This window comes from Miniopterus schreibersii, assembly GCF_964146895.1.
Source record: "Miniopterus schreibersii genome assembly, chromosome: 17".
Lineage (NCBI taxonomy): Eukaryota > Metazoa > Chordata > Mammalia > Chiroptera > Miniopteridae > Miniopterus > Miniopterus schreibersii.
Window position 1 is genome coordinate 2,312,444 of NC_138117.1, and position 24,116 is coordinate 2,336,559.

The 24,116-nt window shown below is 47.8% G+C and overlaps 1 protein-coding gene across 1 annotated transcript in view; it reads right to left on the reverse strand.

Annotated features, from left to right (window-relative positions):
• Positions 1-24,116, reverse strand: part of PRKDC (protein kinase, DNA-activated, catalytic subunit) — an 85,494-nt gene that overhangs the window by 19,328 nt on the left and 42,050 nt on the right. Inside the window, exons 43-67 of the mRNA XM_081116280.1 lie at positions 23,510-23,678; positions 23,235-23,300; positions 22,003-22,075; positions 20,818-20,966; positions 18,355-18,489; positions 17,746-17,865; positions 17,196-17,339; positions 15,312-15,463; positions 14,678-14,809; positions 14,020-14,131; positions 12,848-12,972; positions 12,623-12,772; positions 11,951-12,124; positions 11,075-11,173; positions 10,326-10,533; positions 9,774-9,963; positions 8,427-8,639; positions 8,043-8,155; positions 6,897-7,028; positions 5,839-6,018; positions 5,144-5,349; positions 3,923-4,061; positions 2,872-3,060; positions 1,952-2,176; positions 1,249-1,357 (exon numbers count right to left, since the gene is read on the reverse strand). Of these exons, the coding sequence (XP_080972406.1) occupies positions 1,249-1,357; positions 1,952-2,176; positions 2,872-3,060; positions 3,923-4,061; positions 5,144-5,349; positions 5,839-6,018; positions 6,897-7,028; positions 8,043-8,155; positions 8,427-8,639; positions 9,774-9,963; positions 10,326-10,533; positions 11,075-11,173; positions 11,951-12,124; positions 12,623-12,772; positions 12,848-12,972; positions 14,020-14,131; positions 14,678-14,809; positions 15,312-15,463; positions 17,196-17,339; positions 17,746-17,865; positions 18,355-18,489; positions 20,818-20,966; positions 22,003-22,075; positions 23,235-23,300; positions 23,510-23,678 (3,704 nt within the window). The remainder of the gene's footprint in view (positions 1-1,248; positions 1,358-1,951; positions 2,177-2,871; positions 3,061-3,922; positions 4,062-5,143; positions 5,350-5,838; positions 6,019-6,896; positions 7,029-8,042; positions 8,156-8,426; positions 8,640-9,773; positions 9,964-10,325; positions 10,534-11,074; positions 11,174-11,950; positions 12,125-12,622; positions 12,773-12,847; positions 12,973-14,019; positions 14,132-14,677; positions 14,810-15,311; positions 15,464-17,195; positions 17,340-17,745; positions 17,866-18,354; positions 18,490-20,817; positions 20,967-22,002; positions 22,076-23,234; positions 23,301-23,509; positions 23,679-24,116) is intronic.

The window sequence follows — 24,116 nt, forward strand, 5'->3', positions numbered from 1 at the left end:
CTAGCCTGCTACCCAAGATACCCAACAGGGAAACTTTGAAACCTATAGGGGAAGGGTATAAAACGCCTAGAACCCCACTGGGCAGTGCGCTCAGACTAGCTCAGCTGCCCACTTGAGCTTTATGCCGAAAGTACTCTTAATAAATTTGCTTGCTTTGCTTCAACACTGCTGTCTGTCACTCGTCTAAAATCTTTCTTGGGAGAGTGACAAGAACCGAGGAGAGGGCAGCCCCCCCTCCGACTCAGGGGGCTATCCAGTAACAAAGAGTTTTGGAAAAGGGTTTCATAATAATTAATCATAAAATTGAAATTTCACATTGCTAATGTTTAAAGCTTTAGTTTTCTTTCTTTCTGTTGGTGGAAAGTAAGCGGTTAAGAACACAAGCTTAAATCAGACAGTTCTGGGTTCAAAATTGGATCTTTCACTTTAACAGTGTGGGAAAATTACTTAATCTTTAAGCCTCTATCAAACAAGGAGAAAGAATCTTCATCTCATAAAGCTGTTACAGAAACTAGATAATATAGAAAAAAGGGATTAACATAGCTCCTGGAAAATACAAATCACTTAATAAATTATTAGTACTCTGAAAAATGTCTTTAATATTATTTTTAATTATTTAGGACAAAAATTAAAATTCAGATTTACAAGGAATTAAGTACTCTTTCCTTTTGGCTCTGGGTGGCCTCCTATGGGCCCCAGGATAAAACCCACTTGGTGGTGGCAGAAAGACCACCTCTGAGCGCTACAGCCTCCCTCCCCTGGGGCCAGGACACATGGCAGCCGGTCACAGAGCATCCGGCACCTGGCGGGATGCTGCAGGCATTCAGTAGGGCAGGCCTTCTGCAAACCCCTATCCCATGTCCACAGGGAGCTCAGGCCCCTCCGCCAGTAGCCTTCTGCACCCCTCAGTCCAGGGCAGGTTCTGTCACCTGTGTTTCCCATGAGGCCCTGCGCATGCGTCTACCTCAGCAGGTATCATATCGGGCTGAAATTATTCCAGTTTTGAATGTTTCCTCAAGCTGGGCAGTCTGTTTTATTTGGCTGTGTCTCCCCAGTGCCTAGAATAGTGCTTGACCATTTTAAACATTCATTTCAATAATCTCAAAATGTAGAGGTGTAAAATGAACTCAAAGTAGTTTCTAACCCATACAGTAAAAAACATATACTTCCACTAAGCAAAAAAATCAGATAATAAAATGTTTCCATAATTATAAAACAAAAAAATAACTGTAGGTTAAAAAAAATTACCTTGTTTGCTTATGAAGCTGATGAATTCCTGAATTTCTATAAGAGTTTGTACAGACTGCAATTTGGTGAGTCTACTTCTGTGTAAAAGCACATCAATACTAGAATAGTTCTAGAAAAAAGGCATTTAGCATTGTTAACAAATCAACTTAAGACTTTAAGTTTTAGTATAGTTCTATAAAGTGTGAAATACAGCAACTACTATACAAATACATTACACAAAGTAACTCAGTGTGGTTAATAATGAGATCATACAAGAAATTAACAAAGAATTTAATTTTAAAAAATAATTTAGGTTTTCAACCACTTTTTGGCTCATTGCAATCAATAAAATCAATGCAAATGGCCCATCACTGCCTCTATTTGCCTACACTTTTTAAAAACCACAATATCCTCTAATGTAAATTGCTAAGTATAGGAGCTAATTCTTTCTTCTTCAATAAACTTTCTCAAACCCAGCTGGCGTGGCTCAGTTGGTCGGGCATCATCCCGTGCACCGAAAGGTTGCCGGTTCAATTCCCAGTCAGGGCACATGCCCTGGTTGTGGGTTCGATCCCCAGTAGGGGGTGGGCAGGAGGCCACCTATCAGTGATGTTTCTCTCTCACTGATGTTTCTATCTCTCCCTCCCCCTTCCTCTCTCTCTAAGTCAATAAAAATAAAAATACCACAGGAATGGTACGTTTCAGATTGGTGTGCCTGTATTACCTGTATAAAAATCTGAATGCAATTTTCAATATAGTATTTGGCTCTGTCGATATCATTTTGTAAGATATAAAGAAGACTCAGTTCCTGACTGTAGTTCAGCTCGATGACGGCCTTCTGGAGCTCCTTGTTCACAGCCTCATCGATAAACGTCAGCAGAGACTGGTCCTCCTCTCCCTGAAGCAGCAGCTTCAGCTTGCTGCGGATCATGTATGGCAGGTAGGTCTCCTGGGGACACAAGCATCCACTTGTCACTCCAGAATGCCAACTCGCGTACCCTGAATACTTTATCACTATAATATGTTTTAGTGTAATTTTACAGGCCAAGATTCAGGGGCCAAAGGGATTACATTCAATACTGCAAACCTAAAAACTGTGATTTTTAAGACATGGTTCATCTAACATTGCTCACTATGTAACCACAAAATATATAGAAACATGTTCTATAGAAAGTAGGAACTATGTACTTTTAGCTGAAACACAACTAGATGTTACATAAAAAGTGAGGAATCTTTAAGCTTAGCCAACACAGCAGCAGTGTGAGGGGACCGGGAGAGCAGCCCTGTCCAGGAGTTGGGGTGACCTTGTGAGTGGGGGGTCATCGGACTCCAGGAGCTGGGGCTGGTCCATGTGCTGCCCATGACCAGTATGGAGACTATAGAAAATAGCCTTCCATGTCATCATAGCAGGGATGTTAATATTTATTTTTAAATGCATGCCACTTATTTGGAAAGGGTTAGCTGAAAGTAGTCAGAGATTTAGCAACACTATGGAGCTTGTGGGGGGAGACAGGTCATATAAATATCCTAATGCTGCACAGCTACTACCTTATTTCTGAAAAGTTTTAAGCAACTTCATTAATTAGAGAACGCCTGACCATCTAATGTATTTATTTCGGCAACTTCAAAAATAATCCTACCCACCTGATAAAACGATTCGCTCCACATTTTATTTAGATCCGGGGGGTTCTTGCTGTCCACACTGACTGTGGAGCAATATGCCAGAGATCTCCACTCAGCAAGCTGGTTATAACAATCGAGGGACGCCAGCTCCCAAAAGTCCTTCTCGGCTTCGGAAGGCTCGCCGTCCTCCCACTCTTGTTTATTGAGAGCCTGGCAGAGAACAGTTCCTAAGATTATGTTACAAAGTTCCAAAGACTACAACTGAGGTATATTTGAAATAATGCAGGTAGTGTAGCATTCGTAGTAAGGACAACCATTTTCAGGTTCATGGTAGGGGAGAGAAAGGAAAATAGAGTAACGCTCAACGGGAGAGAATCACACAAAGCGAGGTCAGAGTAACAAATAAACATAAAAACCCTAACAAGAGAAAAGCCATTTCTCGGAGGAGCTTACCAATGAAGCTGATTAATAAAACGGAGGCTTCAAATGACCCATAATTAGATTTAAATCAATACTGCGGGTTACTTACTAGTTATAAAGTTCTTAGAATGAAAATTAGAAAATAGGACCTGTACGGAAAACTGCAGAGAATTTTACAACCTGAATTGCTCTTGCAGGAGGCTCACAGGTCACAGGCCCTGAATTTCAAATATCTGCTAGACATCTACACGAGGGGTGGCCACTGGCTACTCAAAACACAAAACGTATAAACTGAACTAAAGTCATCTTCCCAGAACTAGTCTCACCTCTTCGCAAGTTTCCACTTGCCGGAAGAAGACAATCTACTCAAGCAGAAATTATATAACGCTAGCAGATACTAAAACACCTTATAGTTTTACAGTACTGGGTAATTTATGAAATGCTTTCTCCTTTATTCAGTGTTTTCTTAAAAAGAGTAAGAGAAACAGCAGTATTTCACAGTTTGGACATTATGAGACCGTTCTCTGCTCTTCGTGGAAAATCTAAGGAGTCGAGCTGAAGCACCGCGAAGCCCCAGAACTGAAAACCAACGGTCTTCCCACCCAGGGGACGAAAGTGCCCCGTGAACGGCGTCGGCGGGAGATGGCCTCACCCGGTTGTACTGCCTGGCAGCCTCGGAATAGTCACTTCTGGCTTCCTCGAGCAGCGCGCTCCGCGTGGCCGGCTTGGTTCCGATCTCGCTGCTGAAAATGCCCCGGAGGACGTCATACTCCCCAATGGACCTGTACAGCCTGCAGACACGCGGGGGGCGCCCCGGTCAAGGAGCGCCCCGGGGTTTTGAAAGCATTGATTGTGATAGATATGGAGAACAGTTACGATATTCGTAGGCAAACACTACAGTAACTAATGAGTCGCAGGAGAGACTGTGTTTCGCACTCACAGCTGCAGCCTCCCTCCGCCCCACCCCGTGCACCTGAGAGGAGACAAAAGCCCAGATGCGCCCCGAACTGTCCTAGGACTTCCCTGGCCCTCGGAGGCCTCACCGCCTCTGCTTCGTATTAAGGTTAGACGCGTGTGTAAGTACGCACACCTCCGGCTGGGTGGCTAGTTTTGGGAGCCCGTGAGAAATGTCGACCTCATGTTTTAATTCTTCTCAGCACCGGCCACAATGCCTCGCTCACTCACTCACTCACTCACGCACTCAGAGTCCCGAAGAAGAAAGAAAGAAACGACTGAAAACAGTGCACAAGCGCAAGGAGCCTGCACCCTGACCCTTTCTTCCTTTTCCCTCGAGCTTGAAGGTCTAGAGTCAGTGCCAGAAAACAGAAGTTCAAGCTAACGTTCAACCTAACGCAACAGACTTCTCAGAACCACTGGCCCTTATGACAAAACCACGGGCACGGGAAAAATCAGACATGGTGCGAAACAGCGTAACTACAGGATGAAAAGTTCCCCCAAATGAACAAAACAATCGGACTAAACTGTCCCTAAAGGCTGGAATCCTGCTGAAAATGATAAACCACCCTCCCGTCAGCAGAGCAAAGCAGCAGAAACTGTGAAAATTCTAGGAACTGTTAAGTTGCGGCCCCACTTCCCAGGAAATGAAACTCAGCGCGTGATGCCCCAGAAAGACCATGGAGTGAAAGAAACGATCAGGTTTAGTTAACCTCTTTCCGTGGACTAGATAACCCTGGTCATGGCAACTATTCTTATCTCACGGAATGGTACTCAACCTGAGAGATTTTTCAAAAAACTTTATAACAGTGTCACCATCAACTTTGCTTGTTTTCTATCAAAAGGGAGTCGAGATTTTTCTGTATTGCTTTGGTGAAACTCTCTGTTCTCTCAACACCGTCTGGGTCACAGAGCTTACTTAGCAAGTTCCATCCACCGGAGAACGTCGGGAGAGAGGCGGGGCGTCCCCCGGGCCCGCTTGGGCGGTGGCTCTGGAGGCGCCAGGTGCAGCAAGGCCTCCTCGAGGAGGCGGATGCCCACGGGCTGCTGCAGACTCGCCAGGCAGGTGGCACTGACCGACGCCGGGTCGAGGCTCAGCAAGTCCGTGTGCCGGCAGCTGATCTCCTGCGAAACCACAAACGTGTATTAGCTGCTTAGCCTGCACATCTTCACAAGTGAATAATTCATTCTACGAAACATTAAAAAAAAAGGTTTTGGGTTTTAAAAATATGTCTATTGATTTCAGAGAGAGGAAGGGAGAGGGAGAGTGAGATAGAAACGTCAATGATGAGAGAGGGCCATCGATGGGTGGCCTCCTGCGCCCCCCAAGGTTGACTTCGATTATTCTGCCATCTATGTTTGTTTTTAAGTACAAATAAATGACATCTACCCATCTGGGAAGAGGTAACCAAACCAGAGTACACGTCCTCTGATAAACACCCTGTGTCTGAACTTGGGAAACAAATGAAGTGTCTATTTTTTAATTTAAATTTTTTATTGTTGACACTTTTGCAGATGTCTCCCATTTGCCCCCCGACAAATGAGGTTTTATGACATAGTCGTGCAGAGGCAACGTTAGGATAATGCACGTCCGAAGTCTGCGCGGACTTTTACCTGGATACAGGAGACGAAGGGCGGAAAGCAGGAGGAAGTGCTGCTGAGAAGGTGGTTGAAGTCCCGGAGCAACGTCTGAGTAACGCTGTTTCTCTCAGACCTGGTCTTGTGCTTGTCCATCTCCTTTATAATCGCAGAGAACAGGCTGCCAAACAGCTGCTTGGCAATGATGGGGTCTCTCTGCAAAATATTCAAAACAAAAAGAAATTAGGATCTGAAGCAAAAATGCTTTACTTTACCAACTATCAAAGCTTCATTTGAAAATACAAACTGTTGCAAACCTATCCACTCAGGTTCTCATTTCTGTTCAGAAAGTTTTAACCGACGGTGACAAGGGGAGCATTTGGAATTTAACCAAAGATACCTGGTATCAGTGTTAGCACTGGAAACTTGGGGACAATAAATTATAGGGCATTCTATTTCACTAACTAGCACACTATATACCATAAACTCTTTGATTTAAAAACCACTTCAATGAAAGTCAAAGGAATCTTCATCAGGCTTTTGGGGGATAAATATCCTGTTTCTGTCAAAGGACTCAGATAGAAAACTTCTAGTTTGACATCCTGACGACTTAGAAAGCACTCCCAGTGCTCGGCTATGAAGAGAATTACCGGGAAGGAAGACTGCTGACCTCACCGGTTCGCTGATCCTCTCCTGAGGCCACGCTCCGGGAAAAGGGTGCTACGTGAGCCTTGATTTAAACGGCTCAGCACCTGACAGTTTACAATGACTTTTTACACATCGCTGCATTCTGACATCATTGGTAAGAAAACTAGGTTTTACTCTCTGGTGCCCCAGATGAAGACACTGTGGCTGGGAGCAGAGTCCTGACGAGGACCCGGCGGCGGAGCCTCGCCCTGTGGAAAGAAGCCTCAGCCTCAGGAGGTGGCAGAGCCTGCACTGGATCAAGGTCTCCAAACCAAGTCCACTGTCTGGACGAAGCCGCACCTCACTTACGATACAGTGTGGCCTCAAACACGTTCCTTGCCCAGGCCCCTGGAGCTGCTGTAACAGCTTCTATCCACCCGCGGAAGATGCAGAGCTTGAGGACCAACCTGGGCCACAGCCTGCAGCGGGGCGATGAGGCTGCTGTGCTTAATCTGAATGTCGGGAAGGTCTCCGTGACGGTAGCTTCTGTACAGGGTGACCTGGGCTTCGTGCTTCACCTTTAACTCGCTCTGGATCTCCTGTCGTCATCAGAACCAAAGAAGAAGATTTGAAATTCGGATTGTGGTTAAGAAAACCAGTCGGACATGAGCCCTGAAACTGAGAGCACCATCTGCCACACACAGGTGAATCGGTGACAATTTGTATCCAAAATGGTTTGGTCACCGTGTTTCACCAGTCGACAAGAGATGACAAATCCAAAAGAAAAATCACTGCGGCAGAGACGAGTGGTGAAAGGACTATTTAAATATTTACTACAAAGTAATCTGAATATTTATAAAACCAGAGAACCTGACTGAAAACTTTTCAAAGCTGTAAGAAAGACTGAAGCTATGGCTAAACAAATTATCTCACTATTTCCGCATTTTGAGAAATGTCTAACTATTCCTTCATGACGCACCTGGGCCTGAAATCACTGCTCTCAGCAGACAGCTCTGACCCGTCCGCCTAGCTGCCCACCCCCCCCGGGCCAACCACCCCTCCCATCCACGTACCTCCAGGAGTGGCTGGCGGAGACGTGGCCTCCCCCCCCCGTCCCCCCACAATATAGTATTGGTCCCCAAATGGCCCCTGAGCCGAGGAGGGTCAAGACTCTGGCCTGAGGTAGAGCGGGAAATCCCTTCCCAGCAGCTACGGTTTTAACGTGTAAAACTCAGGAGTAACCGGTGCTCACGGCTCCTCCACACAGAGAAAGTCAATCTGTTCAGAGAACAATCCACCCTGGAGAGAGGCTGACAGAGGGGCAGAGACGGGGTCCTGCCGGGGCCTGGGAGCCAGGACCCACCGCCGATTCAGGGGTCACCCCGGGTGTTTCATTCCAAGATGCCACAACCTGACCAGTGAGTCACGAGTGCCCTTCACATCTGCACCGGTCAGAGGAGACTTGGGTTCATAAGTAACTTGTGTCACATGCTGCTTCTGGTTCTGGTTTGTGGACCAACATTGGAACCGGTATCGAGCAGGAAGCCTGTCTCCTTAGGGTATGTACCTAAAACAGATCTCAGCCCAATCAACCCCCCGAGAAAGATACAGACCTCCTTTCGTTTTTGTTCAGCAATTCCTTTTCTCGCATAGATCAAACTGAGCTTTTCTCGGTCCTTTAAAAATCGCCTGCGCAATCTCAGTATTTCTGCCCGACTGTCTGGACCTGAAGGACAGAAAGCAGGCTCGTTACAGTTGGACAATTCAGCATTCGCAGCAACGAACGCACTGAGTTCAGTTTACCCAACAGCTCTTCTGGAACCCACACGACGATCTCAACACGGAACATGCCCAGGTGACCCTGAGTTGAATTCTACTGGCATCGATCACAGGTTACGCGGGTCTGTGGGCACGATCAGCAGCTCGTTTTCCCTACCCGAGCCTGTGCTGATTTGGTGCAGGGCCATTTCAAACACGTTTCCCTGACCACACTTTACCTTTGGCTCTGTCATCCACCGTGTCCCCTGGGAGGCTCAGCCTTTTCTTCCCAAAATCAGGTCCCACTGACTTCAAGGGCGCCGTCTTTCCTCTCTCACTCCTCTTGTGAGCGAGCAGCAAGGAAGACGACAAGGAATCGGAGGGTGGGGAGGCCCCGTAGTCCAGCGGGGCGACGCTGCTTCCGGTGAGCCAGTTAAAGGAGCTCCGTCCATCTGCAAAGAGGCAGGACCAGCATCTCTCAGCTCAGAGCCGCGCGGCCCGCCGGGCCCACTCCCCACGGCCACCGTGTCCATCTGGCGGCTCCAACTGTCACAACACACTGTGAGGGAACAGTCGTCCCGGTGGCACCTGCGACAGTGACCTGGAACAGCTCCCCCAGGGAGACCGTCACATTCCAGCAGAAGGACACGGGGCGGAAGCTGCGTGAGGTCAGGAGTGGACGGCCCCAGGCAGCTCGGGCATCTGGGCCTCAGTGTCCTCATTTGTAAAGCAGAGAACATGTCACCTGCTCTCTGGAGCTGCTGTGATCATCACAGGGGTGACGTTTTGTGTCTACAATAAAGTACTAGGATCCTCTATTTCTGATCTCAGTGTCATAAATTTCCATTGTAATTATTCAGATTAGAACCAACAGAATGTTAAAAAATGCACAGAACAGAAAACTTGAAGCGTTTCTATGAAGTAATTTAGATATTTTTTTACTCTACAACTTGAGCTTTGATGATCAAAGGAAACAACTGAAGCATTTAAGAAAGAAAGGCTTAGTATACTCTAAGCACAGCAGATAAATTTGGTTTAGCTCCACTTTGCTTCTGAGATACGGGGGTTTACATTTGATGCACTAAGCAGACTTTTCTGGAAAAGAACAAAACAGAACATAATGTACTAAAACTTCCTCTTTTTTCCAGTCAGAAATAATCCATTTCCCCTTTTTAAAAAAAACTGTGGTAAAATATATACACCATCAAATCGACTGTTTTAACCATGTGCAAGTCTAAAGTTCCGTGGCATCGAGTACATTTACATAGCGGGGCAGCCATCACCACCACCCACTGTCACCACCGTCTCCGGCTTTAGGGTCATTTCGACCTGAAGAGCCACACCCGGTAAACACGAACTCCGCACTGCCCTTCCCCAGCCCCAGACACTCCCTTCCACTCTCCGTGTCTGCGAATATGACTACTCTGGGGACTCCAGTCCCTTCTCTCCTTTGACTGAGTATCTTTTTTTGTGGTTTTTATCACTTTTTCCTACTATCCTTTCACTTCTTACAGATGCTCAGTGCTCTTGCAGTCGAGGTAAGAGTGACTGGTGCCCAAGAGGTGGGCATTCAGATAGAAGGTTACCTGGGTTTTGTGTAGGTGTGAAATCGTACTGCTGCTGGGTGGCCCGTATCTGCCTGGCCACAGCCCCTTGGACAGCAAGGGATCCCTCTTGGGACAAGGTCTGCAGAGCACTCTGGGAAGTCTGAGTCTCAATAAACATGGGAGTGAGAACCGTACTCCGAAAACGCCAGTCAGAATCAATAGTGTATTCCTGCATGTGAGAGAGTTTCAAATAAAATAATGGTCCTTTAACAACATGGAAATACTTTAATTTAAAATCCAATGGTACTATCGGCAAGTACGTAAGTAGCTATGAGTGCAGATCTTAAAAGTCCTCATTGCTAAGAAAAAAAAATTTGCATTGTGATGGATGCTAAATAGACTCAGCGTGATCGTTCTGCAATGTATACAAATATCTAATTGTCATGTTGTACACCTGAAACTAATATGTTACATGTCAATTATACCTCAATTAAAAAAAAGAAAGCCAGTTTAGCACGATCAGAAAATGTCTGTTGACTGACAGGCAGGGAAAGCTTGTGATCTTTGTTATTACTGAGAGGAGCGCTTCACCTGAAACTTGCATTCTGACAGCGGGTGCTCGAACAGAGGGCTGAGATAGTCCGGGCTCATGCTGGTCATTTCAAGGAGAAAATCTGTTGCTAAACTTAAGAAGTGTACTTCTATTTTTGGAGAATATAAGGAATTTAGTGCCAACAACCGGTCCAAGGTATTTGAAGGTAACCTGGTTTCATGGCTCCAGAAATTTCGAATAATTAATCTGAAAAGCAGAGAAGAAAAGCATCAGAATAGGAAATTAATTGACATACAGAATCATACAAAGGGTTTATGCCCTTTTCATATCGCTAGTACTTGATAAAACACTCTTATAACTGACTCAGGTAGGCTTTTTAGAGGATGATCATCATTCATGTTTCCACGTATAATTAACATATAGTTTCCTCTTATTTCTAAGGTTTCAAATATTCTGTTTAATATTAATGTGCACTGTGTGATCTCAACTATTTGAGTTAAATGGAAAACACAGTGACTGTATTTCGATTTTCTTTCATTCTGAAATGCTTTCAGTCACTGCTCTCGCAGGGGCGGCTTTCTCCACACTTTTTCAAGAGTTTTGTATTCAAGTAACCTGTCAGGATTTTTAAGTCTAATGTGACTTAAAATACATTTTTATTTAACATTATGAATGCAAGAGGCAGAGAAAATGCTAATACTGCAAATAAAACTACACTACTCTAGTCTAGGAAAAAGAGCCCTGAATGCACTTGTCCTGGACCCGTTATTGCAGGAGGGGCACCCACTGAAGTCCAGGGTTCTCGTCCGTCAGTCCCTGAATCAGCACATCTTTTGCCAACTTAAATATTTCCCGGGAGTCATCATCTGCTTGACTTTCTGGATCCCTGAGAAAAATAACAGAATGACAAAACATTAATGACCTCTTATATCACTTTTGTTCAAACCCAGTAACACTGTCCAAAGTTAAAGTAAAAAAATACATATAGATCTGGCGTTTTCCATGGAACTTAAATCCCAAAATAACAGCGGAACCTATCTGCACACCTGTGCACCCCAACTTCCTCCCTTGCTGCCTCTGAGAGCCCACTGCAGTGACACCCCTCTCTCAGGTGCAGGAGGGGAGGGGCTGGTGGAAGAGGCAGGGCTTTGGGGGGCTCCCTGGGAATGCCGAGAGGTGGCCCAGGTCCCACGGGAAGGGTGTGAGGTCCTGCATGATGAAGACATCCCCGCGCCGTTCCTTCCTGTAATCTTGTCAGATCTTAGAGGGATAACTATGGAAACAAATTACACTTTTACCCCCTCCCCCCAAAAGAGAAAGAACTCACGCACAGGACAACAGTGTGGTGACCGCGGGGCTTAGGGGTGGGGTTGGAGGCGGAAGAGGGTACATGGATAATAAATAGTGACGGGAAAAATAATAATAAAAAATGAAAACAATGTACACTTTTAACTCAACCAACAATTTCATGCTCCAAATATTTCCCACAGATATGTAAATGAGTTAAAATAAGGATACATTTCAATTTACAAAAATAAACTTGTTTTCATTATTAACTGTATGTTTAAAATGTTCGTATTACTTATTGTGATCTGTTCCAGGTTGCTGAAGGCACCCAAATTCCCCCTAAGGAGTGCGATACAAACATGAAGGTACAGCTTACCGGTAGTTGTCATGGACCCACATGAGGACACTGTACATCTGTTCCCTGCACACTGGAGAGGGGTGAGTGGTGAATTCCACAACAGGACTCAGGAGCTCTCGGAGTTCCGCTGGTTTCAGTTTTGCCATCATCTTATAAATTATGTCCAAACACACTTTCTGTCTTTCATCATCTCTATAATAAGAGGGATTTTTAAAAACACATAAATTTAACAGTTTTTAATATTATACTTTCAGGTAGGATAGGTTAACTTTTGTGATGTTCTATATTTCAAAATTTGTAATAATAGATAATACTACACTTACATAGAAATTACATTCTTAAAAATAATTATCATGGGCCAAATTATTAAAAATAAACAAATTAATTCAATGTGGAATCCTGGACTAGATCCTGGAATAGAAAAATTAGTGGGAAAGCTGGTGAAATCCAAATAAAATCTAGTTTAGATCATAGGAATGTACTGATGTGAATTCCTTAGTTTTCACAAATGCAACACAATATAGGATGGAAAAGTTGAGTGAAGGGTACTATGTGGGCTATCTTTTCACTTTTCTGTAAATATAATTATTCCACGAAACCCACAAGCTCTGTGCGAGCGGAAGGAAACAGCGGAGGAGACTGACATTTCCCGGGCCGGCTGATCTGAGGCGGGGGCTGGTCCCCGCTCACCTGTGCCTCATCACCTGCACGAAGTCCTTGCCCTTCAGCTGTAAGTACAGGTCCGCAACGGTCTCTGCGCGACACAGCACCACCTCCAGACAGAGCGTCTTCATCACACCGTGGAACTTCGGCAGCAGGTAGAACACAGTGCTCATGAACCTGCCAGGGGATGGGCCGTGGGTGGGGGCCGTGGCCACCACCTCCCGCTGGGACGCACCGCGGTCAACACCTCACCTGTCGGCGAGGGGAGGGAAGTTTTTCACCACTTTGCTCAGGCACACGATGAACTTGTCCTCCCTCACGCTCTGATGCTGCTTCAGCTGCTTCACGATCAGCTCACACACCGGCTCCTCCAGCCCCTGAAAGATTAAGTTTCTTTCCAATACCCAAAGGGGGAAACATGTTCAGTTTCTGAAAAGAGATTTATCTTGAATAGTTAAGTGTTGGGTGCTGTCACCCCCAACTGTTCATGGGGCGAAGCTGCAGGAGCACTCACGGGTTTGCAGGAACCACTGAGCACCCAGAGGCTCTGGGACGGTACATCTGGGTGAGCCAGGCCACGGCCACGCCTGTGCTGCGGGCACTGGTGGGGTCTGGCTCACGTAACATGTCGGATCAATAAAGATTAGTGCTTCTCTGACAATGAAATGAAACACTGCCAACAAGTCATTTAAGAAGCAGAACTCGCCCTGGGTGGCTCAGTGGTTGAGCGTCACCCTATGAACCAGGAGGTCACATGGTTCGATTCCCAGTCAGGGCACAGGCCCGGGTTGGGGGCTCGATCCCCAGTAGGGGGCATGTGGGAGGCAGCCGATCAATTACTCATCATTGATGTTTCTGTTTCTCTCTCTCTCTCTCTCTCTCTCTCTCTCTCTCCCCCCCCCCTCTGAAATCAATAAAAACGTATTTAAAAAAATAAAGGGAAATGCTAGTTTTTAAAAAATTGAGTAAGGTTTCCTTGCAATGCAGTGAAGTGGGCAGGGCGCCCAGGTAGGAAAGGCTCCCAGGAAGCGCCTTCTCCTGGGTAACAGCTGTGTTATGTCGAAATGGGAAGCGGAGGATTTTCACAGGCTAACGGCCTTCACAGCAGCAGGCGTCTACCTGGGTAATTTTCTCCAAAAGGATCCCCGAGACCAGGTTCAGAGGGCTGAGGGCTGGCAAAATACTCATATCCTGACTTTTATAATAGAGAGTAAATACCGATCTTTAAATATCTAACAAATTCCCCAGTGTTTCAAAAAAATCACATGTGCTCTTTAAAGATGTTGAGAATTGTACTCAGTAGGAAAGGGAGTAAACTATTAACAAATGCGGAGCGACCACTCGGTTTCCCACAGAAGGGGGATTTAGGTCCCGAGTGTCATGAGCCGGAATGGAAAGAGCATTACTGAGAGCTGCGCACTCACGTGTCCCTTCTCGGTGACGTGACGGAGAACAAGCCCCAGCACCTCTGCTGCTGCTGCGTAAACCTCCTTGTATTTCACAAAGGACATGTTACTGACCAAAGCTTGAAAGTACCTGTAACAAACAGAGACGGTCGGCATGCACGAAAGCATCCATTCTGCTGACGTAAAGTCAGAACATTTTACTCCTTGCTCTGTATCAGCAGCACAAACTGAGGGACCGTGAAACCTAAGGCACGGTCCGGATTATCTGGGTGAACACACACGAGGACGTATCTAAGGCGCTGTCCTCACAGCGGGAAGGCGCACGGGAGTCGGTTCAGTTACACAGAACCTGCTGCAGTCGCAGTGAAACATGCCCGAGGGCAGGCGACTGCAGCTGAAGGGGACACGCAGAGCAAGGGCCCCCCGTTTCCCAGCACGGAAGCCAGTGGCCGAGAAACAGATGCTCTTCCAGGCGGACAACGGCCTCCCGATGCTCTGGGAGGGGGACCGACCGCATCCCGCTCTGACTGACATCGCACCATGTCTAGGGGCCCGTCTACAGCCTGTTCCGCCCTCGCTGGGCTTCCTCCCCCATGAGAAGTGAGACCAAGAAGCCTGCACGACCTAAGGGATTGCTTTAACCTAAAAAAAAAGAAAGTAAAACGATGACACTTACTTGTTACTCTCTATGCCGCACTTTGGGTCATAGGGAGGGAAGTTATTGGCCATTACAATGCCTAATAATTGAATTCCTACTGAATTGTCTTTAGAATTAGGATCTCTGCTGGAAAACTTTTCAAATATTAACCTGTAACAGGAGAATAAAAGTACAGATTATTATATCATAAAGAAGGAAGACAAATACAGGATTTTCTGCAGCGAGTGTTCAAGGTAAGACCCGCTTTTACTTTCCACACCTGCGCCCTTCTTGCTGACCTCTGTTCACATCCAGGTTACTCCAGCTTTGGCACACAGGCAGTTTCACATCTTCCTAGAATTATTTGCCCACATTCTCCAATGAAAACCTTTTGAAAGTCTGAGCTTACCTCAGGCGGTGCTAAAAGGAATCAAAGAAAAGTCCTACAGCCTGCGCCTGGGCTGTTACAGGGAAGAGCAAAGTGCGTCGGGTGCCAGACTCTGGAAGCTGGGACTTTACGAGCAGCAATATTATACCCCAATAAAAGGATTCTATTTCCAGTTACAGTGCTCCTGCATCGCTTCACGCGACTGAATTTCACTGTGATCACATTTACAACATGCTACATCTTTCAAATTTCTAAACAACACTGCACAGTCTAGTACGCGTGTACCTGTAAGGGATGGATAAGCAATCCCTCCAGCATTCCACAAGAGTTTTTATGATTTCAAGGTTGTGACTGAACACGGCTCTTTTCTGGTGAAAGACGTGCTTCATCAGGAAGTGAAGCAATCGATTGGCTAAGACTTCATCTCTGGGAACCCCCTGAAATAGCATGAAAATTCTGTGTTTATATGTCGCATTCCATTCTGAAAAAGCATTTTTTAATCCAAAAGCCCATTTATAAAGGACACGTGGCATTCTACTGAGTCTGGCTCCTGGTTACGAACCGAAGTGGTTTCTCAGGCCCGGCCACGGGCAGTTAGAGAGGCTCCCCCGGTCGCCTCGGGGAAGGCTGCCCACCCTGCACCAGGCCCGGAGCGTCGCCAGCACACTGCAGTCTCAGAGGGTCGTGGGTCAGGCCCGCAGGCCCCGTCTGGTGGCTCTTCCACACACGCGCACTCCTGGCCCAGGTGCCCTCACCCCTAGGTCTCTGTCTTCTTCAGGGGCCTCCACGGAAACCTCCTTATAGAGGGACCACGGGAAAGCCTGGAGACACCTGCCCCACCGACTCAGGACCTAGCGCTCTTCAACTACCAGCCCTTCTCCCACACCCTCCTCCCACCTCCGGGGCCTACAAAACTGCTGGGGTCAGTTAGTGGCACCCGCAACGAGGAGATGACCCCAGATCTGTGCTGATCCACCCGGCCCTTGACCAGGATGTCTGTGCCAGGGAGGGAATGCAGCGAGAGCCAGGCTTCCTCTGGTCTGAGCCACTGCAGTGTTCCGAGTCAAGGCGTCCTGTGCCTTTCACTTCGGCTCGCTGTTGCTTTTACCAGCTACTCTGACCCCTAAGCAATTCAGCTCTTTCAAGAGCAGCTAAATCAATCTTTTCCAACAGTTTTTTAGTTAAATACTCTCTTAATTTTTTCATGTTAGTAAGCAGATTACATATTATTCCATCACATTAAAGCTAAGAAACCTAAAATTTAGCTTTCTTTGAAATGAGGGAGGCACATCCACACACAAGCACATATATAAGCTCCATGTACAATATTATATTGAGTAAGCGCTATTCCCAGGATAGCCTTACAGGGAAACTTACACATCATTAGGGCTAACGTTTCCAAACGAGCGGGCAGAGCTCCCCCCCACACGAGCCTATAGTGGCGAGTGCCACAGGCTCCAGCACAAAACAGTGCCCCCCGCCCTGCAGTTCCCGCCGAGCATCTCAGCCGTTACAGGCCGGTCAATGCTGCGGACGCAGACAGGCTGGCAGAACAAATGCTGAGAAATGCAGGGACTTTAGTCACCGAAGAAGTCTACCGACATTTATTTCACGTACTTTTTTTTTTTTTAACTGTGTCTTTTTTTTGGACAGTGCTTTTTTTTTTTTTTTTAATATGTTTGTATTGATTTTTTTTTAGAGAGAGAAAGGGAGAGGGTTAGAGAGAAACATTCATCGGCTGCCTCCTGCTCGCCCCCCGCTGGGGACGGAGCCACAACCCGGGCCTGCGCCCCGACCGGGAGTGGAACCGGCGACCTCTAGGTTCATGGGCCGCACTCCGCCGCTGAGCCACACTGGCTGGGCTATTTCTCATACTTTCAATAAACTGATTATCTCGTTTCCAAACTCCTTGCAGGTAAAAGCAACAAACGAAACAAAACAAACGTCTGATAGCTTAAAAATAAAGGGTGAGAGGAGTCATCAAACACACAGAAGAAAAGAGAGCCAAAGCAGTGAGGCCGTCAGGTGCGGCTGTGCCTCAGCCGCGTAACATCGACGCCAACGACGGCTCAGTCACTCAGAGGAGCCCGATTTATCTGTCACGTGCTCCAGTCAAAACATCAGCAAAGAACGGACGGACGACCGCACAAAAGACGCATCCCTTCTTACCGCAGGAGCCGCTAATCCTGTCCAGGAAAGAACAGTCACCACGACCTCGACCACCATGTAGTGGATCCCTTCCCCTCCGTCGCTTTCCGAAACCACCAGCTGCAGCAAGGGGCTGAGCCAGTGCTTCGCATACGGGCGGAAGGCCTGGAAGAGGAGTTTCAAGGCAAGAGTCACCTTCTCTCCCCGCGACGAATGCCCTTCGTGCCGATACCCTCTTTGTCACATCCGTTATCCTAGCTTTGGAACAGAAGCTTTTTTAAAATGTTTATTTTTTAAAATACTTCTTATTGACTTTTAGAGAGAGAGGAAGGGACAGGGAAAGAGAGAAACACCGATGAGAGAGAAACACCCACGGGCTGCCTCCTGCACGGCCCCTCCTGGGACCCAGCCCACAACCCGGGCCTGTGCCCGGACCGGGGATTGAACCGGGACCTCTTGGTTCACGGGTCACAGCTCAACCACTGAGCCACACCGGCCAGGCTGTTGTAGGCTTTTTAACGGAGATGCATATAACTGCCAAAAATATTTAAAGGAGTGATAAATTACTCACTTCTTCTGTATTAACAATAAGCTTGGCTAAGAAGAGACGAACGTTTAATGGTGTCAACGGGTTTCCCAGTTTGTCATGAAGAAACTTCATCCAAGGAGGGAGACTTGTTGGCGCTGGACCCTGGAATGACACATTCAAAACCACCTTGAAAAGGAGAGTAAAATAACCAAACTAACTTCGTATTTTGATTTTACTACACAAAAATGACAAAGTAAAAGGTGAACAGCAAACATCATGCTTGTTTGGTACAGAACGTGGTTTTAGTCTTTGATATTAAATGTTCATTCTTTACTTTTTAAGTCTTCACCCGAGGACATGCTTCTACTGATTTTAGAGAGAGAGAGGAAGGGAGGAGAAGGAGGGGGCGGGGGGGGAGAGAGAGAGAAATCGATGTGAGAGAGAACCATCAATTGGCTGCCTCCCATACATGCCCCAACCGGGGATCGAACCCGCAGCCTGGCTGTGTGCCCTGACTGGGAATCAATCCAGTGACTTTTCAGTGCACAGGATGACACTCAACCAATGGGGCCACCGGGCCAGGGCGAAACGTCCATTCCTATACGGTGTCAGTGAAGAGCGAGTGAGACAAGGTAAGAGCGGGAGAAGGACCTCTTCTCTAGGCAGGATCTGGTTCCTCTGCATGTGCCGAATCAGGGCCGTCATGGTTGCCATGCATTCGTGCTGATTGAGTTCATCCATCTCCAACTCCAGGACGTCATCCTGGCTAACGGGATCTTTATGCTCCTACCGAAAGGCAGGAATCTGGTTATGCAGAGCACATTTAAAATTTCAGCATGCACAGCATTCTGATTTTGGGGGCAATATCAAGAAATACACATTTAGGTAACAACGGTAATTTGGTAATAATATCAAATACACTTGGTACACTTTCTTATTAAACAACTAAAATTAAATAGGACCCCACATCTTCCTTACATTCTGTCCGCCCTGTCCCATGTCCATGTGGTCACTCCTGGGGTCACACGCAGGGCACAGCTCACACACAGACATGCCGCTGGGCAGGAACACCAAGCCTTCTACAAACGTGAGAGCACCGGGGGCCCCAGGACCCTCAGCACCTGGAGAGCAACTGTCTAACGACTCTTAGGTGCCACTCTACCGAGAAAGTGAAGCTGTTAAATATTAAAGTATCATATGATAGGATAAATGTTTATGTTTCTTTCCTCAATAAACTGAAAAAAAGTTTTTCTCAGAAAATCTTTGTAAAGTCCTTAATTTGCCTTGAAATTTTAGTCAACAGAATAAAACTTTTAAACCATCTTTTTTTTTTTAAAATCCTCAGCCAAGGATATATTTTTTTACTGACTTTAGAGAGAGGAAGGGAGAGAGAGAAACATTAACGTGAGAGAGAAGCCTCAAGCGCCGCCTCCCGTATGCTCGCCGGCCGGGGCACGGAACCTGCAACCTGGGATGTGCCCCGACCGGGAACAGAACCCGCAACCCCTGGTGTACGGATGTCGCTGCAACGGACCAGGCCACCCAGCCGGGGCTTAGCCATTCCTGACGCTAAAATCTGCTCAGAAAGCACAGCAGTGATAGTCGTTCTGTAAGTGTAATGATGAACCGAGGTTTCCACACACACTCAGGAAGTTTCACTCACACACACCCTCACTCTCACACACATTCACACTCACATCCCCTCACTTACACACAGACACACACCCTCACTCTCACACACACTCACACCCCCACTCACACACAGACACACACAGAGTCTCAACAATGCGCTGGACGTCTTCCAGCACAGATCACTTCCAGGAAAACCAGACTTGAGAAATCCCGAGAGGAAATCTCTGGACAGCTGGAGGTCAGCTGGGGCTACTAAGTGCTGGCAGAGCCCGAACAGAAAGAGGAATACAAATGGTCCTTGATAAGCCCTGTCGTTCTGTCCGCCTGGTGGCAGGAACGACTCCAGAATGTCACTTTCCAAGAGAGGCGGTATTTGGAAATGTCCCCCCTTACAGACACTGTGCCCACCGTCTACTTCCCGAAGATAATGGATGATTTCTACAAACGGGGGGTTTGAGACACGACAGGAAGTCTATATTTTAGTAACAGGACTAAATGACACTGGGACAGAAAGCTTCATACACAATCAGGGTCACAAGACACAGGGAAGAAGCATATTCAGCGAGTCACAAGATTGGTCTCAGAAATCTGGGTGTCTGTTTCCACCTACCTGGAGAGTGTCAGAGGAGTTCACTGTGGCATCTGACTGACTCAGATCTAATCAACTATGTTTTTACTCAGAATCACTGTGTCTCGACACGCTGCTCACAAGGCCTGGGTGGCTCTAAAACTAGAGACTCGGGCCATGCGGTCAGAGGGCAGGAGGAGTGAGCCCAGGTGCCTCGAGGGAAATGACAACGCACCCGGAATAGAACTTTTTTTTGAGACAGAGGAAGGGAGGGTCTTCTCTTTGAATGGATGGAAAGAGTGAGATTAATCAAAGCTTAAAACAACAACAAAACCCTCCCCCCAACCGTTGCACATGAGGTGCAGGTAACTTAGAATGGGAATGTTGTAAGTTGCTAGGACCAAAAAAGAAAAAACCCTGAATTCTGCTTCTAAAAACACTGATCAAAATCATCCCTTACTCTACGCCCTTGTCACGAAGAGTTCACTCTAAGAGTTAAGCTGTCCCCCGCCAACACTGACGCGTCCGGCGGTCTTTGCTCGGTAACAGTAAACAACGGAAGAGCTTCTGCAGTCGCTCCAGAGACGGAGAGTCACACCAGCACGAACACCCGAGTCCCCAAGGCAGCTTTCGTTCTCACTGAAGATCCTTAAGTGTGGCTCTGATTTAAAACACTAACCTCAGGGCGGCTGGCTAACGTGGGTCAGCCTTGGAGAGAGCCCTCCTTACCCTGCTGATGGGATCCGACTGCTGAGTCTGCAGGAAGATGGGCTGGGACTCAGATCCCAGGAAATTCTCCAAACTACTACTCTCGGAGGCCTACTGATGGGCAGCTGGCTTCCCATGTTAACAGCAAAGCCCCCCGTCCTTCACAGATTCTAACAATGTTGTTTAGATATGTAAGATGTGATCACCTGTCTTCGAAAATGACCAAGGGTAGATTTAGAGTCCTGGGAGCTGTATGAATAGCTCTGCACTCCAGTGGAGAAGTCAAACTGACTCATTTCCTCAGTCAGGCTGCTGTCTGCCAAGTATGACAAGGACGATATATAATGAGGACCACCTGGAACGTAAACAAAAAGAAATGCATTTACTCAAATGTAGTAGGAAATGCACTTCTCTAAGCTTAGTTGATATTCAAGGATGTTGCCACCCAAGGCTCCCGTCAGTCCTGACTCTCACTCGTTACCCAGATCAGCACAGAAAAAAGGAAATGGGCAAAGGACTCCTTTTACTCTTCTCGTTACTGACCGGTTATGCTCTACTGTCATGGACAAAGAAATTAGGTTAGAATGCATCCATTTTTAGATATGATATTAAGAGAATTTCTTCACCTTTAAAATTTAAACTATGTATATTTTGCCCATGAAGTGTAGCATAAATGTGGGGAAAGAAGCTACTGAAAAATAACTAATCCTGAATATGTAAGGGACTTGGAAAACTGGTCCAGATTTTACCCTCAAGTCAAGAAAACAAAGCTATGCAGAAAAAATTAAGCAGAAAAACTGAAACAAAGTGTATGTGGAGGGAGAGAGGGTTACTTTTAAATCGGGAGGCCAGGGAGAACCTCCTCCAGGGGCTGGCATCAATCAGGATGTCCGAATCCATGCTGATGCCTGCAGCCAAGGTCATTCCACCCCCTGCATGCAAATCCCGAGGCACGTGAGCCCCGTGCCCACAGCAGGCGGGGGCCAGGCCGCTGGAAATGAATGAGCAGAAAGTACATCGGCGGGAGGTAGGTCAGGGGCTGGGGCGGCTCTGTCCTGAGGGAGGCAGAGCTCATGTGAGGTGCCGCAGGACAGAACTGGTATTTTACAGAGATTCTAAATGTATCTAAGTAATATAACCCACACTCAAAGAAATAAATACCAAGCCCATCCTGCACTGAAGTGTACCCGCGTCTGAGCCTCCCGAGGCCACTGGGAGATCTTTCCATGCAGTGCAAGTTTACCTAATTGCATTTATTTCCAGATAGAATTTCGTTCACCACTTAAAAACTTTTCCAACTGAATGCCCATGTTTTGGGGTATTTAAGGTGTTTTTCTATTAGGCAACACATACCAACCAGGGGCTCTTCCTCCTCGGGGCAGGCACCCTACCTGCGTCCCCCTGCGCGGCTCCCCTGGCGTCCTCTCTAATTTCAATGTACTTTTTTCTTCTTTCCATAGGAACCTATTAGCAGAATCAAACACACAACTTAAGACTTTTTAGAACTGTGGGCTACCTGTTTTCTATTTTAGTAGCAATCTAGCAAAATAACATAAATTTTAAACAACACTTTTATCAAATTTAAAAGTATTCAAAAATATCCACAAAGAAAGGCAGGTGAGTGTCCCTTAGGGAAAGCTTTTTCTAGATTCCCACGGAGCCCCAGGGAAGCACGTGCCTTCTGGGCTCTGGGACAGTGTCTGCCAAGCCCTTAGAGCCACATGCCAGGGTCGCCAACAGTCCGTACATGGCTCGTGAGCCTCAGTTTCCTCAGCTGTGCGGTTACGACACATCAGAGCACCTTACACGCAGTTAAGTTCATGAGTGATATACAGCAAGTGTCTGCTTAGTAAACCAGGGCAATTATTTTTTGTTTAGTTCTTGGGACATATGTCTAGAAAAAAGTTCCCAGTCTTGTTCCGAAAGGGCACGAGGCAGGAAGTAACCACTGGCGTGGACTCGTGGACCCGAGACGTGGGAGCGACGGCTCCCGGCCCGGCTCTGCTCTCCAGCACACGGTGCCTGAGCTCTGCCCTCGGCCCAGCTTCACACTTGCAAAGGGCCGTGAACGACTGCAGCCACCAAGTGCTCCAGGCGGCACAGCAAGCTCAGCACGGCTAAAGTCTCGCCCTGCACATTTGCCAGAGTGAGTTCTGTAATCACCCCCATGACTTCCCGTGGCCCCTCATCCTGCCAAATAACCCAGCAGGGCCAACGCGTCCTAATTCTGCATCCGGATGGATCTCAATCTCATCGACCAGAGGGATTTACTCAGAAAACGACTTCTGGGATATGTCCCAACAGCTTCTTTTAGTGGCACTGTCCTTCCTCTACAGGTCACTAAAGAGAAAGTCTCACTCTGCACATTTTCCAGGGCTCCTCAGAAGGGCGTCAGGCAGGGCACCGGGAGGGACACACCCCCCTGATGAACCTGCCTGTCGCTGCCTGAGACGGCGCCTCGGCTGAACTACCCGAAGGGCCAGTCCCGTGGTTCCGAGCAGGTCTGAACGCTGGCAGCGCGGCCTGCTCAGGATGCGCGCAGTCTCCTGCCTGAGCATGCTTTCCTGTAAAGCACCCAGTAAGGCTTTTTAGCTTAGAAGCACCGCTGAAAGGTTTCGCTCACCTCGACTTCCACGGGAAACGCGTAGCAGCGCTTCAGGTCTATCAGGTTCTCGAAGATCAGCAAGTTCTGCGAAGAGAAGGGTCGTAGGAAAACACCTGGGTGGCGGCGATGCTGCTGCTGCTACTACAAAGCTCCCGGGGAAGCGCTCAGCTTTACACGTGTGCGTGAAGGAGCTACACGCATGGCATCAGGTTCGCGTGGTGGCAGAGCCTAACTGACGGGCCGACCCCCGAGACCCTGCGGTGCCGCGGCGCCCAGCACGCCGAAGGGCCTACCTTCTCCGGCTTCTCGCTGAACAGGAAGCCGTGGTAGAACTTCAGCTCGCTGAAGACGCGGCAGACGAGGGAGGCGGCGCAGTTGTACGCGGCGCAGTGGTAGAGCCGCCGCCGCTCCAGCAGCTGGGCCTCCCCGGCCATGTTCTCCGTAAACGCGTCGTAGCACAGCCTGCGGAGACCGGGCGAAGGCGGGCTCGTGCAACAGGGAGGCGGCCGCGCCGGCCCCGCAGCGCCAGGCGGCCCCGCTGCTGAAGACGGGCCCCGGGCAGGGCGCCGGGCAGGGCAGCCGCCCACCAGCACCGGGAGGGACGCCCCAGGGGCAGGGTGCGCTCCGCGGGAGGCGACGCGGGGCCCACGGAAGAGCAGCGGGGGCCCCGACGGGCTCGGGGGGCAGAGAAACGAGGGCCCCGGTCTCGAGAACACCGAGGAGATGAAAGGGGCCTGCAGGGCGCGGAGGTGGAGACGAGGGAAGAATAAGCTCCAACTCCCACGTCCCGTTTACGAAGGAGACTCGGGGGGCCTGCTGCAGACCAAGATAAAGGATGTTCGTTTTTAAATCTGCAAAACTAGACATGTCAACCAATGTGGGTGCTCGGTCCTAACCAAG